The following is a 14946-nucleotide window of genomic DNA, read 5'->3' as shown; positions in this document are numbered from 1 at the left end:
TATTCATTTATCATAGTACCAAAGCGCCCAAGGGCATTACAGTGGGGGGGGGGAAGGAAGAATACAAAATTTCAACACTGAATACAGATACACTTCTACAACACAATAATGCAATTTATTGTCAACTATACATAGCGGCATGTAGGAGTAGACATATAAAGCAGCTTCACAGTACCGCCTCGTCCCTATACATCCTCGCGAGTACACTACTCTAGACCCTGAAGTAATCTTCAAAATACTTTCATGTGACGTAACCTCTGCTACTTCAAAAGGCAACCTATTTCACCGCTCTAAGGTCCTGGGAAAAAATGCCTTTTTAATGCGTCAGTACAGCAGCTTATTTCCCTTATCTTATTGGCATGATCTAGTCGCTGTGAAACGTAGTCCGGTTTACAAAAGTATCGTGAGGGGTCAAGACCTGTGCGGCTATGAAATATGTTGTGAAAAAGTTTCAAACTCAGATATTCCTTTCGCTTATCTAGAAGTTCCCAACCAAGCTTTTCATTTGCTTTTGAAACACTGAAATTTCTGGTAAAATCAGAGCAGACAAACCGAAGAGTCATGTTCTGAATTCTTTCTAAATAGGACACATCACATGTCTTCCACGGATTCCACACATCGCAAACGTAATCTAAGACAGATCGAATGTTAGTCATATATAGTTGATTCTTGGCCTAAAGTGATAACTTACTTGTGTTTCTGCGCAGGAAACCTAACACACATCCTGCTTTACTTGTGACGCGATTGATGTGAGGGCCCCAGAAAAGGTCCGGTGTAAAATATACACCGAGATGCTCGAGTTCACGAACTGTTAGCAGCCTGTTTGAATTTACAGAATAAAATTAGTCATGTTGTGCCTTTTTCCTAGTGAAACACATATGCACTGTTTTTTTTTTTGCATTAATGAATATACGCAACTTTCCACACCATTCAGAAACTGTGTCAAGATCGTTTTGAAGAGTAGTGCAATCATGGGAGCTGTATATAAGTCTGTACAAAACACAGTCGTCAACAAATAATTTGATATGTGATTAAATAGCGGAAAAAATGTCATTTATGGAGATAAACAATGCGGACCCAAGACTAACCCCTGAGGCACTCCAGAGGACACATCAACTTCCCGGGATGACTTGCTATTAACAACAACCTTTTGCCTCCTTAGTTTTAAATACTAGCTTATCCAGTTCACAACCATATCGTCCACTTTATACATGTTTAGTTTTTCAATCAAAAAGTGGAGTACTACGTCAAATGCTTTTTTTAAAATCTAGAAAAAAGCAGTCAACAGAGAAACCCTTATCTAAAGCAGAGGATAAGTCGTGTGTCATTTCAAGTAACTGTGTTGGGCAGGAAAAAAAGAAAGACTACAAAAGCCATGCTGCGGAAGATTAAGTAAAGAATACGTGTTCATGCGAGCCATTATCTAGGTAGACAGAACATGTTAAAGTATTGACCACCGTGACGTTTCTTTCATTCACTACAACCTTTTGCATTGTTCACATTGCTTTCCGAAATTCACATCCGTTGACACAGCATTGCCAAAGCTTCGTTTTTCACCCTGTCGTCCTGCTACTCTTTGCCCTGAATTATTTCTTCCTTACATGCAGATTGTTTACCAATCAAAGAAAAGGACTTCTGAATGAGCCACTCCGAAGGATGCGATTCAATTTATGGCTTCCAGGGGTTCTTTCCTTTCGGGCTAAAGCACTAGGTTTTAGCCAATGGAGCTTTTGGATGACGAATGAGATTCACTACGAGAGAAGAAACTAATTGAATGCTAAAACTACATAAATCAAGCTTATTTTTCAAGAAAATTAGTGTTTCTTTTCGTGAATGAAGCTAATTGCTTGTTTCGAGAACAAGCTCTTTCAAAGCATTTCGAGATTTTGAACATAATATTAGTAACAAAATCCTTCGTATTACAAGACACTGCAATATCATGGCCGATCCCCTGTGGTGTCCATGCACAACTTTCTTTTCTCACCAGCTCTATGGCAGCAGGAACATCACGAAAGATAATTGCATCTGCAGAGGATGTGTCCGACACCAAGCACGCAGCGACAGAACGAGAGACGGCAGAGGGAACATCTCCCAACCGTGACCCATTTTTGAAAGAAATCCACTTTGGTGTGCAGGGAATGTTTTTATGAAGAAGACAGATATGACTGTCAAAAATGCATTACCAACCAGCCCAAGTAGCCACTCTTTTGCATTAAAAAAAAATTGGCCCCGTTTCTGCATGTTACACTGCAAATGTCGTCGAAAGACGATAGTCTTGCATCTGAAGAGAGAGAGTGAACAAACCGTTTATTTCATGTTCTCCGCAAGAAAATTGGTGAATGATACTCTGGAGGCACTGTGTTAGAGTACCTCGAGCGTGCAGCAGAGGTGAACGAGCACATCAAGTCATGTCACACATGAGACATGAGCGCTATCTGGAAGTTATCTTGGAAAACATGCTTCCCAAGTTATCTTGGAAAGCGCGCACCTGCCACCACCATGTCGTCTTAGCACAGTGTTGGAAACACTTGCCTTTTCGTGCAAGCGTTGCTTGGTCACTGGAACGTGATAAACGCTATGGTCTTTATGATTACTTATGTATGCTTTTTCCAGTAAAAAACACACATATAGAATATTGATGTGTTGTTATGGTGCCTCAGATATGCGCAATGATTGCTTTTCAATTGACAATCCCACAAGTATGAAACCTGAATCTTGAGCCTTATTGGTGGCCGCTGCGAATGAGGTTGACCGTTTGGAGTATCGTTTGGCAACTTTGGTGCCATTTAGGGGACTGTTAAGGGCAGACAAACAGACCAACGTACAGACAGACGGAGAAAAACTTTTGCGTCAAAGGTCCCTAAGAAAGACTATCATCTTTAAAAACCGTGATTTGTTATTTTGTTGCCCAATAAAGCAGGGACAAGTCAAGCAGCTGTAAAACGTGGTTCCAGCACAATACAATGTGTACTTTTTGGCGCAATCGAGTATGCAGCCATTCACGATTCCAATGAACTACATGCTAACGGCCGTTGGGAGAACATCTGGTTCTGCTTGGGCATCATTCTTCGAGATGCCTCCCTACATGGGATTACATGAGAACCTAACGACCTTAACAACTGGCTCAATAAAACTTGTTTTTGGGCTAGTTGGTCATTCGTCATATTGTAAGAATTTAGCGCAATCTCGACTCGAGCAAACACTCACACATCCACAAGTGTAACACACACGACATGCAGCGCTCAATACCTTCTTATATATTTACAGATGAATGCACAAAGGCAATAATTAACAGAGCTGCGCCTGTGGAAATCTAACAGCACGCTAGATAAATAGTGCTGCCATACAATAAGGAACTAGTAAAAAAAAAGGTGAACATAAAATGCAGATAAACCAGTTAGAGTCACTAAATCCTTGCAACGATAAAAAGATCTTTCCTGTTGATGCAACACCAAAGACTGCTCGCTGACGCTGATATCAGTTTTTTTTATAAAATATGCTTCCAACAGCAGAGGTGCTGATATATTCGAGCTTCTTCTAAGAACCTTTGCATCAGATAATTGTGGTTCATATCCACATGCGGCAATATGTGACACAAGATATGCATAGTTATCTTCGTTTTTCTAGACCTTTAGTGCATGCTCCGTAAGCTGGTCATTGAGGCATCTTTCAGTTATGCCAATGTACACGTCACCGCAGGATAAAGGAATGGAGTATACAACTCCCGTGGAACATTTAACGAAGGCGTTCTCATGCTATTTCAGGCAACTGCGCGTCTTACCATTTTAGAGTGCGCAGAATCATACCGCAACATCCCCTTTCTCACTCGAGGATGGTAATACTAACAAAAGCTATCATTTATCATTTATATGGGTATAGCGCACCACAACAAGAATAAGAGAGACACACACACACACACAGTGCTAACTTGCATCTAATGTTTTATTTACAATCACACATGCTATTTATACAATAACAGATCGATAAAACCTGAAAACAATCATGTTACGATACAGCACAGCTCATGCATGCGTCATTGTCGATTGCAACAAATTGCACTCGCCATTCTCAAAGTGAAGATTGTAGATACTTTTTTTCTTTAGCTGACAAAGCTATGAAACAAAAAAAGAAGAAGTTAACTTCTTTGGCGCAAACAATACGGAAAAAAGGAAAAAGAAGGCGAGGAAAGAAACAGATTGACGCCAATGATTTGGCGTCAATCTGTTTCTTTCCTCGCCTTCTTTTTCCTTTTTTCCGTATTGTTTGCGCCAAAGAAGTTAACTTCTTCTTTTTTTGTGCTATGTACCAACTAGACCCAACGCAAGTTTTACTAAAGCTATGAAAGCCACGCTCACACATTTTTCTTTCATTTTGTCAATTTCATTCATAGGCTTCAACAATTTCACGCGTAGTTCTGTCACGTGCCCTATAGAGAATACGTGCGTTTCGAAACACTGGGACGCAACCACACCTTTAACAGTGAAGGGCCAAATGACCAGATACAATTTTTTCTACGTTGTACTTGTATTCCCCAAGTCTTTCATTCACACACCATCCGGATTGGCCTATGTACAAGCAATCGCAAGTCACAGGAGTGCAATAGACAATACCTCGACAACAACTCGAGGTGCTTGGTTTAACAATTCCGTTTCCCGGAACTGTCTGCCTTAACCTTTTTGCACATTCCTTGTAATCGTTAAGGAGCAGAAAACACTATGTCCTCACCAGCCTTTCTCACTATCCTACCCAAGCTATGCGAAATGGCATGCATGTAGGGCACTGTGATGCAGGTTTAAGTTGAGAAAATTATTGCTCGGAGAGAAAGCCTCAGAGCTAAGAAATGTCGAAGCCGTTTAATGTAGGAAAAAAAAGTAGAAACTTTAAGCATAATTAAAATAGAAAAAAAAAGATGAAGTTGCAATGTACGGACACCGAGTCTAAGCTGACGAACTAAAACATGTCCTGTAAGTTGTCCAGCTATAATGTTTATGAAAATCAACAGTCACCGGTGGCGTTAATGGTGGCAGATGCTGGCGATGTCTCAGCAGCTGGAGTCACGCACTGACCAGCACGTCGACACTTGGCGGAAGACGAGGTAGCCCCTGACCTCGCAAGAACTGCGGCTGCTTACTGATGCTGGCTCATTCCGAGGAGGGGATCAGCACCCAGATGGTTCCGACCTCCATGGGCGGTTCGGGACCGGAGTCGACGCCCGGACACCTGGGACGTGATCTTGAACAGTCATGGCCGGAACTGACACCTCGGACGCGACCTTGAACAGTCACGGCCGGAACTCTGGAAGGTCGCGTACCTCCGAGTACACCATGGGCAGCTGGAGCGTCCTGGCCTTGCCCTACCTCACGCGTTCAGGTTCAGAACCCAACATCGCAGTCGCGCCACACCCAGGATCTTCACTCCAGCCTGCTAGACCTCGTTCTGTCCTCGGCTCGTCTTCCTCTTGTTCCCTTTCGTGCCTTGGCAGCTCAACCTTTCGCGCAAACTTTCTCTTCCTTTTGGCGGGCCACAGTTTCATGCACGACGTTTTGCGTCGTCATAGTCTTTCCGCTCCTCAATCGAGAAGCACCACTGTCGTCGCCTCAGAGCCCGTTGTACATTACGGTGCCACCACACTTCACAGACACCACCACGTCACTGTACTAGACCACAGGCACTACAGCAACCTTGGCTGCCTTAGAGCCGGCTGCCTGGTCTCGCACGTTGTTTTCCCTTTTTTTCCTGCTTCTTTTTCGGCGACAGCGGTTAACAGGCGCAAGGAATAACCAGAGTTCAACAAAAATTTAGCTTGAGCGCACAAGCTTCCATCAAGCTTGTGGTCGCGCGATGTCGAAAACAGGAATTTATCACCGCACGCTTTACCAATTTTGAGCAAGCCGACGTGAACGGAAGAACCGGTTTACTTTCTCGCGGTTTGTAGCTCCAGCATACTCCTGCTGGTGAAAAATACAGCTTGAGGTCAAGGAATCTCATGAAATTTTTATTTGGTATTTCATGCATCAGCACCAGGGAATTGATTGATTGATATGAGGGGTTTAAACCACCATATGATTATGAGAGACGCCGTAGTGGAGGGCTCCGGAAATTTCGACCACCTGATGATCAGCACCGGGGGAGAAAATACCGTCATGAATGATTAGAGTTTCTGTAACAACCTTGTCAAAATTGTTATGATCATTATTGACAATGATCGGATAGTCGTCTACAAATCTAAACACAGTAATCACATCAGTGTGCTTCACAGGCTCGTCAAGATCCTTACTACGTTTTGCTATAAAAAGATCGCTCAAGTACTGGGCTATGCAGGAACCTATACATATCCCGTTCTTTTGTTTCAAAGTGTTCCCATTCCAGGTCTCATAGGTCAATTTAAGATAAAAGTAATGGAGCTCTAAAAATTTCACTCGACACGCCGGCAATATTTTGAAATTGAACCGCTCCTACTCTGTCGATACCTTCCAACACGCACACCATCAAGTCGGCCCGAGGAAGGGTGTAATAAAGATCTTTAACATCGATCGAGAATGCTGAAAGATTCGTGTTTTCATTTCCTGCGAAAAAATCGAGAACTTGTTTGGACTTTTTCACCAAAAATGGGTCGTCAAGAGATATAAACTTAAAATTTTTTTTTGTAGAAAGAATGCAACACACTTTTGCCAGGATTCATTCTCCGAGATGACCACTCTGTATGGGCAGTCAATTTTATGCGTTTTCGCCGCAAAAAATACATCAAGGTCCTTTTTTTTTTGTCTTCTCCATCGATCCGAGCAAGCCTTCAAGATTAAAGCTTTTTTATGGCATTTTTGCGGCTGTTCGCACTTTCTCCAACGAAATGTTATTATGAATATCAAATGCAGATTAAATGGCCTCTCATGCCTTCGCCAGATACAACAATTTATGAATAACCGCAAAACCACCATCTTTATCGGCCGGTAGCAGAGCGAGTGAATTGTCCTTCAAGTGCCGAATGGTCCCCTGAATGACAAATCTGCCACCCAAAGGACGGTCCCGAGTACGTTGACGCCTTCAGATACACACCTGCCAACATCCCCTTCAGGTACTTGTTTTGAGACATTGCGAACCATTCCTAGAAGTTTCGGGCTGGATTTGCGCGGCTCGACGGCAAACTTTGGTCCACACTTCAGCCCCTGTTGTACTTTGTCGAGCAGGTTCACGTCATCGATAACGTGATGAGAATTCGATGATGCTAAGGGATTCTTCTGTACTTGCGTAACTTAATAAAGGTCTTGACGAGTGTGTGAATCACACTGATGTGGTTACCATCTTTGGATTTGTAGACGACTATCTGATAATTGTCAATAATGATCATAACAATTTTGATGATTCACGACTATCTGATCATTGTCAATAATTCATTAATTCTTTCACCAGGTCTTTTCAGACCGAGGCGAGCCGCGTACACGTCGGTACTGTCATGCCGAGCCTTGTGGCGTCATCGTGGACTTTCTGGACTGCCCGTAGTTGGTCTTGATTAGACGCGCTTGGCACCCTCGTCTGCCAGTAAAGCCATTGTTCTTCGGGGTCGGCGAGAGTCGCAGGACAGCCCGCCAGCATGTGTCCGATCCCAATGATGCCATCGCACGCGTCACAATTGTCTTGAATTTCACTGTCAGGGAGAATTTTATGTAGAAAATACGGAGTGGAGCAAGTTCCGGTTTGCAGTATACGTAGCGTGACTGCTTGAGCCCTGTTCAATTTTGTATGTGGTAGTGAGAATCGCCTACGCCACAAGTAATAATTTGTGATGACGTAAGTGTATAAATTATCTTTATAGCCCCCGGAATGGTAGCGGGCGTTCGATCGGGTCTGACCGGCACGGCAAGAGAGTCCTCGTGCCCGGTCATTCGTCACCTCATTGAGGTTGACCCGAGTTTAGTCCACTTGTCCCACATGCGCAGGAAACCATGATCATAACAATTTTTACGAGGTTGTTACAGAAACTCTATGCTGACGCATGAAATACCAAATGACAATTTCATAAGATTCCTTGACCTCAAGCTGTATTTGTTGCCAGCAGGAGTACTCTGGAGCTACAAACCGCGAGAAAATAAACCGGTTCTTCCGTTCACGTCTGCTTGTTCAAAATTGGTAAAGCGTGCGGTGATAAATTCCCGTTTGCAAAATTCACTGAAGAAATCGTGCCACCACAAGCTTGATATAAGCTTTGGGCTCAAACTAAACGTTTGTTAGAATCTGGTTATCCCTTGCACCTGTTAACCGCCGTCGCCGAAAAAATAAGCAGGAAAGGAAGGGCAAAGGTCCGAGACCAAGCAGCTGGCTCTAAGGCAGCCAAGGTTGCTGTAGTGCCCTACATGCATGCCATTTCGCATAACTTGCGTAGGATAGCGAGAAAAGCTGGTGCGGACGTAGTGTTCTCTACTTTCGAACGATTACAAGGAACGTGCAAAAAGGTTAATGCAGACAGTAGCAGGAAATCGGATTGTAAAATGAAGCACTGGCGAAAATTCGTGAGTTGTTGTCGGGGCATTGTCTATTGCACTCCTTTGACTTGTGATTGAATGTACATAGGCCAACCCAGAAAGTGTGTGAACGAAAGACTAAGGGAACACAAGTACAACGTCGAAAAAACTGTATCTGGTCATTTGGCCCTTCATGTCCCTTCACTGTCAAAGGTGTGGTTGCGTCCCAGTGTTCCAAAAAACCCGTATTCTCTAAAGGGCACGTGACATAACTACGCGTGAAGTAGTTAAAGCCTACAAAATTGACAAAATGAAAGAAAAATGTGCGAGTGTAGCTTCCACAGCTTTGTCAGCTAATGAAAAGAAGTATCTACAATTTTCACTTTTTCGATGGCGAGTGCAATTTGTCGCAATCTGCGATGACACGCGCATGAGCTGTGCTGCATCGTATCTTGCTCGTTTTAAGGTTTTATCGGTCTGTTATTGTATAAATAGCATGTGTTATTGCAAATAAAACATTAATTGCAAGTTAGCACTGTGTGTGTGTCTCTCTGTCTCTTTTATCCTTGTCTTGGTGTGCTATAACCATATAAATGGTGAACCCCAACCAACTAGCTGGGCAACGTGCCTTAGCGAATGTTTGCTATCCAACAATAGCTTGAGGTTTAAAAGCTATAGACAAGTCCTCTGTGGGTACCTAGGTAGTGAACCTAAGTCTGCGTTTATAATTTTTAAAAACACTAAGCACATCTTCACAATAAGAACGTTCAACTTCATATGAGACTTCTTTGGCACACACACTCATCTAAGTACAACCATCATCTTAAAATCTAAAAAGTAATTGGGGGGTGTATAGGAGGATAAGTGCTTAGAAGATAATGGTGAATTTTCTTTTATAAACAATGCAGGCATGTTCGTTGAGAACTTTTAGCACATTTAGAATTTCATCTTTACGCCACTTTTTTTTTTTTTTTTTTCTACGACAGCATGGAATCTGTACAGGTTCCAGTGTCGCCCCAGTTCTCTACGATATATTTTTAGCTGATGTACAGAGGACATTGGATAACTCTTCAAGAGGGGGGAAGGTTTTAAAGATACTTAGATACGTTGAAAATTTTTAAATTCTTTTCGACAAACGGGCACCCTATACACCCTTCAATTACTTCAGATTTTCAAAAAGATGGTTGTACTTCGATGAGTGTGTGTGCCAAAGAGGTCTCACATGAAGTTGAGTGTTCCGGTTGTGAGGATGTGCTTAGCGTTTTAAAGATTACGGACGCGGACTTAGGCTCACTACCGAGGTACTCACAGAGACTTGTCTACAGTTTTTAGACCTCAAGCTATTGTAGGATAGCTAAGACTTTTGTTGGTATTACCATCTTCGAGTGAAAAAGGAGCTGTTGCCATAAGATTCTGTGCACTCTAAAATAGTCAAAAAAGGAATTGCTTCACTTTGCCTAGAATCCTCGTTGACTAAGTCACGGCCACACTGCATGCGTACTAGTTTTGATGATCAGATCAGCCAATTGACGGCGGCGAGCTTACCTTGGTTGGCCTTAAACACGGTCACCGAATCGCTACTCCAGAAGATGAAACGTGGAACACCAAGGGATGGAGCTGCTTGGGATCCATCAGGTTCCAAGCTACAAGTGATGCCGTACGTGCACAAGCTCTCTCAGAACACTAAAAAGATCGCTGCTAGGCATGGCGTGGTTGTGGTCTTTTCTGCGCCGGATAAGCTCGCCAGGTTGTGTCCGCGCATTTGCAATGGCAAGACACGCAGTTGCCTGAAATAGCATGAGACCGCCTTCGTTAGATGTTCCACGGGAGTCGTATACTCCATTCCTTTATCCTGCGGTGACGTGTACATTGGCATAACTGAGAGATGCCTCAATGATCGTCTTACGGAGCACGCGCTAAAGGTCAAGAAAAACGAAGATAACTGTGCCCATCTTGTGTCACATATTGCCGCATGTGGGTGTGAACCACGATTCTCCGATACGAAGGTTCTTAGAAGAAGCTCAAATATATTCGCACCTCTGCTGTTGGTATCATATTTTATAGAACAAAATAAGGGTATCTGTGTCAGCGAGCCGTCTTTGGTGTTGCATCAACAGGAAATATCTTTTATCGTGGCAAGGATTTAGCGATTCAAACTGGTTTATCTGCTTTTCATGTTGAAGTTTTTTTTTACTAGTTCCTTATTGTGTGGCGGCACTATTTACCTCACGTGCGGTTGGATTTCCACAGGCGCAGTTCTGTTAATTATTGCCTTTGCGCATTCATCTGTACATGTACAAGAAGGTCATAACGGGGCAATAAACCATTGGTAGCGAGCGCTGCGTGTCGTGTGCGTTACTTGGGTGGATGTGCAACTGCTTGTGCGAGTGTTTGCCAGAGTCAAAGTTGCGTTAAATTCTTACAATATAATTAACTGGTGTTGCCTCCATTTTTACCAGCATGTTATTTCAAAAGAAATAATTGTTTACTATGCGAAATTCTGTATGGAGCTTCCTCTAAAATAAATAGTATATCTACACCAAAGTTATGAGGAGTACATTCAATGAGAAATTTCGGCATATCGAGAGGAAAGGTCACACTAAGTGGAATATCTATGACATGAGTTATTTAAAAAGATTGCTGGCAAATATATTGTTTGGTTCATATCTTACACAGCATATAGTCTTGCAGGCAGGATGGGGGATTACTAAAGGAAGGATTCATTGACATAGGGAGGTTGGTGGGCAGCATAGAGAGCCCTTTGCCCACACTAGACGGTTTGAACTACAGATGTTTAGGTGATTCAGTCCGTCCCAAAATCACACATCTGAAATAGCTCTGTAATGAGAAAACAGCAAGAAGTGGCACACAGAAGCTATAGATTGAAAAAACCCACAAACAGGGTGCTCTTCCCAGCCTCCCTCCTCGTAGTTGTGCAGCAAGTCGAGTTGACAAGTGCCAACCAACTAGTGTGCAAGAAGTATTGCGTACACAGGGGCTGCTGTGTGCCTTCTCCAAGGCTAGAACTTATGATCATATCTGCCCACACAGTATGCCTCTAAAAACATGGTGTCAGTAGTAACGACACAAGAGAATGTCGGTAACCGAGCTCACATGCAGAGCATGGACTACCAACATATTTTTCCAATTGTCAATTGTGCGAGAAATGTTCTGGCTTAGAAGATGCAGCTAGTGAAAGCCCAATGCATTTCATCATGCCTTTGCTGCACCTCCCTTGCAAGAACCATCACTCCAGTAAATGTAGAATGTGATGCCATTACCATACTTCATGTAAACACATGTGTTCCATGCTCTTTTTCTTTCCTCCATGCACACACAAAAAAAGCTTACATTTCTTTATATAGTTATGTCTTGATTTTTTTTAAAATTCACATTGTAGCTCCTAGAATCATTTACACGGTCTTCAAAAACTCAAAACCGAACTTGCACACTTTTTTTGCAAAAGCCATTTCGAAGTTAATGTATATCATTTTAAATGTAGAAGCATAGAATTTTAGCAAGTCGCACAAATGCAACCATTTTAACCGTACAGTAACTTGGAATTGTCACAATTACTCCACACTTGCAGCTTCCAATTGTGATCGATAAATGCAACCTAGAAACGGCTGCTGTTAACATACTCCAGATTACATACAGCAATCTGTCAATTCGATGTTTCGCCTTATATTTAACAAACTTTAGCCTACTCATAGCTAAAAGCACATCCCAGTTTCCGAGAGCTAAAGCATTGCCCCAAATCGGTATGTCTGCCTCTTCTACAATCTATAACTTTGGTTCCATCCCTGACAATGCCTTTGCTCCCACTGTCTCGACAGTAGTATGGCCGGGCGAGGAAAAAAAAAAAAAACGCATAATACATGCCACACGCGTTAACATGATTTTTCTTTTTTCCTCCATGGAACAGCTTGTCTCACGCAGAATTCAGTCATATCGTCACTTATTTTTCGCCAGTTTTGTTGCCAGTTGTTATCACGCGTTGAACATTTGTTACCATGGCGAAGTCAGCAAGACTCGGTTCATCGCCCCTCTGCACAGCCTACAATTACGTTTTTTTTCCCCTTTAAATAGAACTAAATGTTGGCCCACTTTTGCGCTGTTTACCGTGCTACTCTCCCGTAACCAGCGACGTTTCGCAAATGAAGATAAACACGGTACTGGCGTGATCCGAATTCACTCGAACTGCTACAGACTGACCTTGTTGAGGTCTTCCTTGAGGGCGTCCACAAAACGGTCGTGGTAGTCGGCCAGGAATCGGTCCATGGCCTTGAGCTGCTCGACCCGATAGCTGGTGGGCCGGGTTTTGCCGAGCTTGAAGGACCGCCGCAGCTCGTCCATGCGCTGCGCACAAATCGTCACCCAACGCGGCCAGACAAGGCGGCAGAAAGAGAGTTACCTTCGAGTAGTTGCTGCCGGACATTTTTTCCTCACCTCCACCAAGGCCGGCAGCTTTGTGGACAAAAAAAAAAAAAAGGGGGGGGGGGGGAATACTTAGTGCAGCAAACACGCCCCAAAAGTTTAAAGCAGCGGCCGTGCGAAGAAAGTGCCAACGCTAACCTAGATAGCGTTCTTTCTAGAGCGAAAGCAATCACAACAAGCACAACAGTCGCGTCACACACACGCATACGTACACATGGCGGTCAGCGCAAAATTTGCACCTCGCGGCGGTTGCCGACGACAACGCTGGATGACAAACACACGGGGCAGCCGGCGCACGCACAACCACACATCGGCCAACGCGCCAACACGATAGTGAGGAGGTGGCAACGACGCTCCTCAATTTGTATTTTTAATCAGCGCTCCCAAGGCGACGCAGCAGCGCCACGCTGAAACCTGGCGGGCGGTGTTCGTAACGTCGATGCGCACTGTGGTGGCCACCATAGTGACACGCTTGCGAAGTTGGCGTGCGGCGCTTGTAAACTTTCAGCGCTGTGCGCGAAATCAAGGCCGCGGAGTGACCTCCCGAAGCCCGAAGGCGAAAACTTGCTGTGCACGTGAGCGGAGCGAGTTAAAATGCCTGGTGCCGTTGCATCACTTCCCGCAGGCTGCTCAGGGGATATATATATATATATATATATATATATATATATATATATATATATATATATATATTGTACTCGTAGGCGTGCCCACAGTGCTGTTCTGTATTAAGCTGAAGAATTCCCATTTTCGAGAGAAGATGGAAATTCCCTATTGAGGGCATTTCTTTTTTCCTTCCTGTATACGGTGACGAAATCTCAACATGTTTTCCTGCACATTAGTTTTAACATGTGCGCGTGGCCCTTCACACACACCACTTATGAATGGTTGTTTGTGACGTGTTTGCGACTACTGAAATCAACTGCTCCTGTACAACAAAAGCTGTAAGTACATCGCAAATAGTGTGCTTGGAGTCCACAACTAGGCACTATATCAGAAGTGAACTAGAAGAGGCTTCACGTAAATATCAAACTAATTACAAGAGCTAGATGCTTGCATGCTGCGTGCGCCATAACGTTTGCAGAAGCTGAAGGTGCACTCTGACCGCAGTAAATCGGTCGTCGTTACTCAATTTAACCATTCCCGAAACTCCCTGCCCTATCACAAATAACCCTTTTTTTTTTTCTCTTTCGCCTACAGCAAGCGGTGGCTGAAAATTCGCCGAAAAGGGGAAAATTCTCTGCACGGAACACTACTGCGTGCGCAGCAATTCCTATTGTGGAGGGGAGGAAAGGGGTTTTCCGCAGCGTCCCCTCCCCCCCCCCCCCTCTACTAAAGGCTGATAGGCACAAATGCTTCTTGATTCATCACTCATCGAATAAAGCGCATGCGCACTTGGGAACCTGCAGATGACGGACACTTTTGCTTCTTGTTAAAAAATGCAACATCACGGCTAATGTTTATCGCGCCTACCCAGCTTTGCTCCTTTGTCTTACTACGCTATGCGTTCTGGCGCTGCTGTCACAGCAGAAAATTAGAGAGCGTACACAAAGCTTTGCGTCAGGGGCGGCGACAGGATTTTTTTTTTACGGAGGGGCGCGGGGATTGATGCACCCACGATATATGTACACGCTTATTCGTTCAGGGGTGCAGGAAGGCAGGTACGATTCCGAGCCTGAATGTCCAACCGAGACTTAATGTCTAACGAGCCTGAATGTCCATTGAAACGGAATGCCTATCAATCCTGAATGTCCAACCGAGACGGAATGTCCAACCGAGGCAGAATGTCCATCGAGACCATCGGCAGTTTCGTACGTCGGCCCAAAGACCATGCACCTGCGAAGAAAGCGCAAGGCACAGTGTGCCAAATCCCATGCGCCGACTTCCCCGCCTCGTACGTTGGGGAAACCGAGAACTTCCATGAAGGAATGCGGCAGCACAAGAATGACCTCCGTCAATGCAACAGCAAACAGAGCGCAATGTCACAGCACTGTGAACAGTTCGACCACCATACCAGTCCCGACGGTGCAATGTGGAGTTTTTTGCCATGTTT

At 44.0% G+C, this 14946-nt stretch overlaps 1 protein-coding gene across 3 annotated transcripts in view; it reads right to left on the bottom strand.

Annotated features, from left to right (window-relative positions):
- The window catches only part of Aldh-III (Aldehyde dehydrogenase type III), a 180444-nt gene extending 167195 nt beyond the window's left edge, over positions 1-13249 (bottom strand). For 2 of the 3 annotated variants that reach the window (XM_037432078.2, XM_037432079.2), the window contains exons 1-3: positions 13106-13239; positions 12871-12923; positions 12672-12815 (exon numbers count right to left, since the gene is read on the bottom strand). In XM_037432078.2, the coding sequence (XP_037287975.1) occupies positions 12672-12815; positions 12871-12923; positions 13106-13109 (201 nt within the window). In that variant the 5' untranslated portion in view covers positions 13110-13239. Of the gene's footprint in view, positions 1-12671; positions 12816-12870; positions 12924-13105 lie in introns of all 3 variants that reach the window. The other variant, XM_075882911.1, reaches the window with a different exon arrangement.
- Between the last annotated feature and the right edge of the window lie 1697 nt (positions 13250-14946).

Source organism: Rhipicephalus microplus, unplaced genomic scaffold (genome assembly GCF_043290135.1).
Source record: "Rhipicephalus microplus isolate Deutch F79 unplaced genomic scaffold, USDA_Rmic scaffold_14, whole genome shotgun sequence".
In the NCBI taxonomy this organism is placed as follows: Eukaryota; Metazoa; Arthropoda; class Arachnida; order Ixodida; family Ixodidae; genus Rhipicephalus; species Rhipicephalus microplus.
Note: the sequence above shows the minus strand (reverse complement) of the source record. Positions and strands in the feature narration are given on the sequence as shown.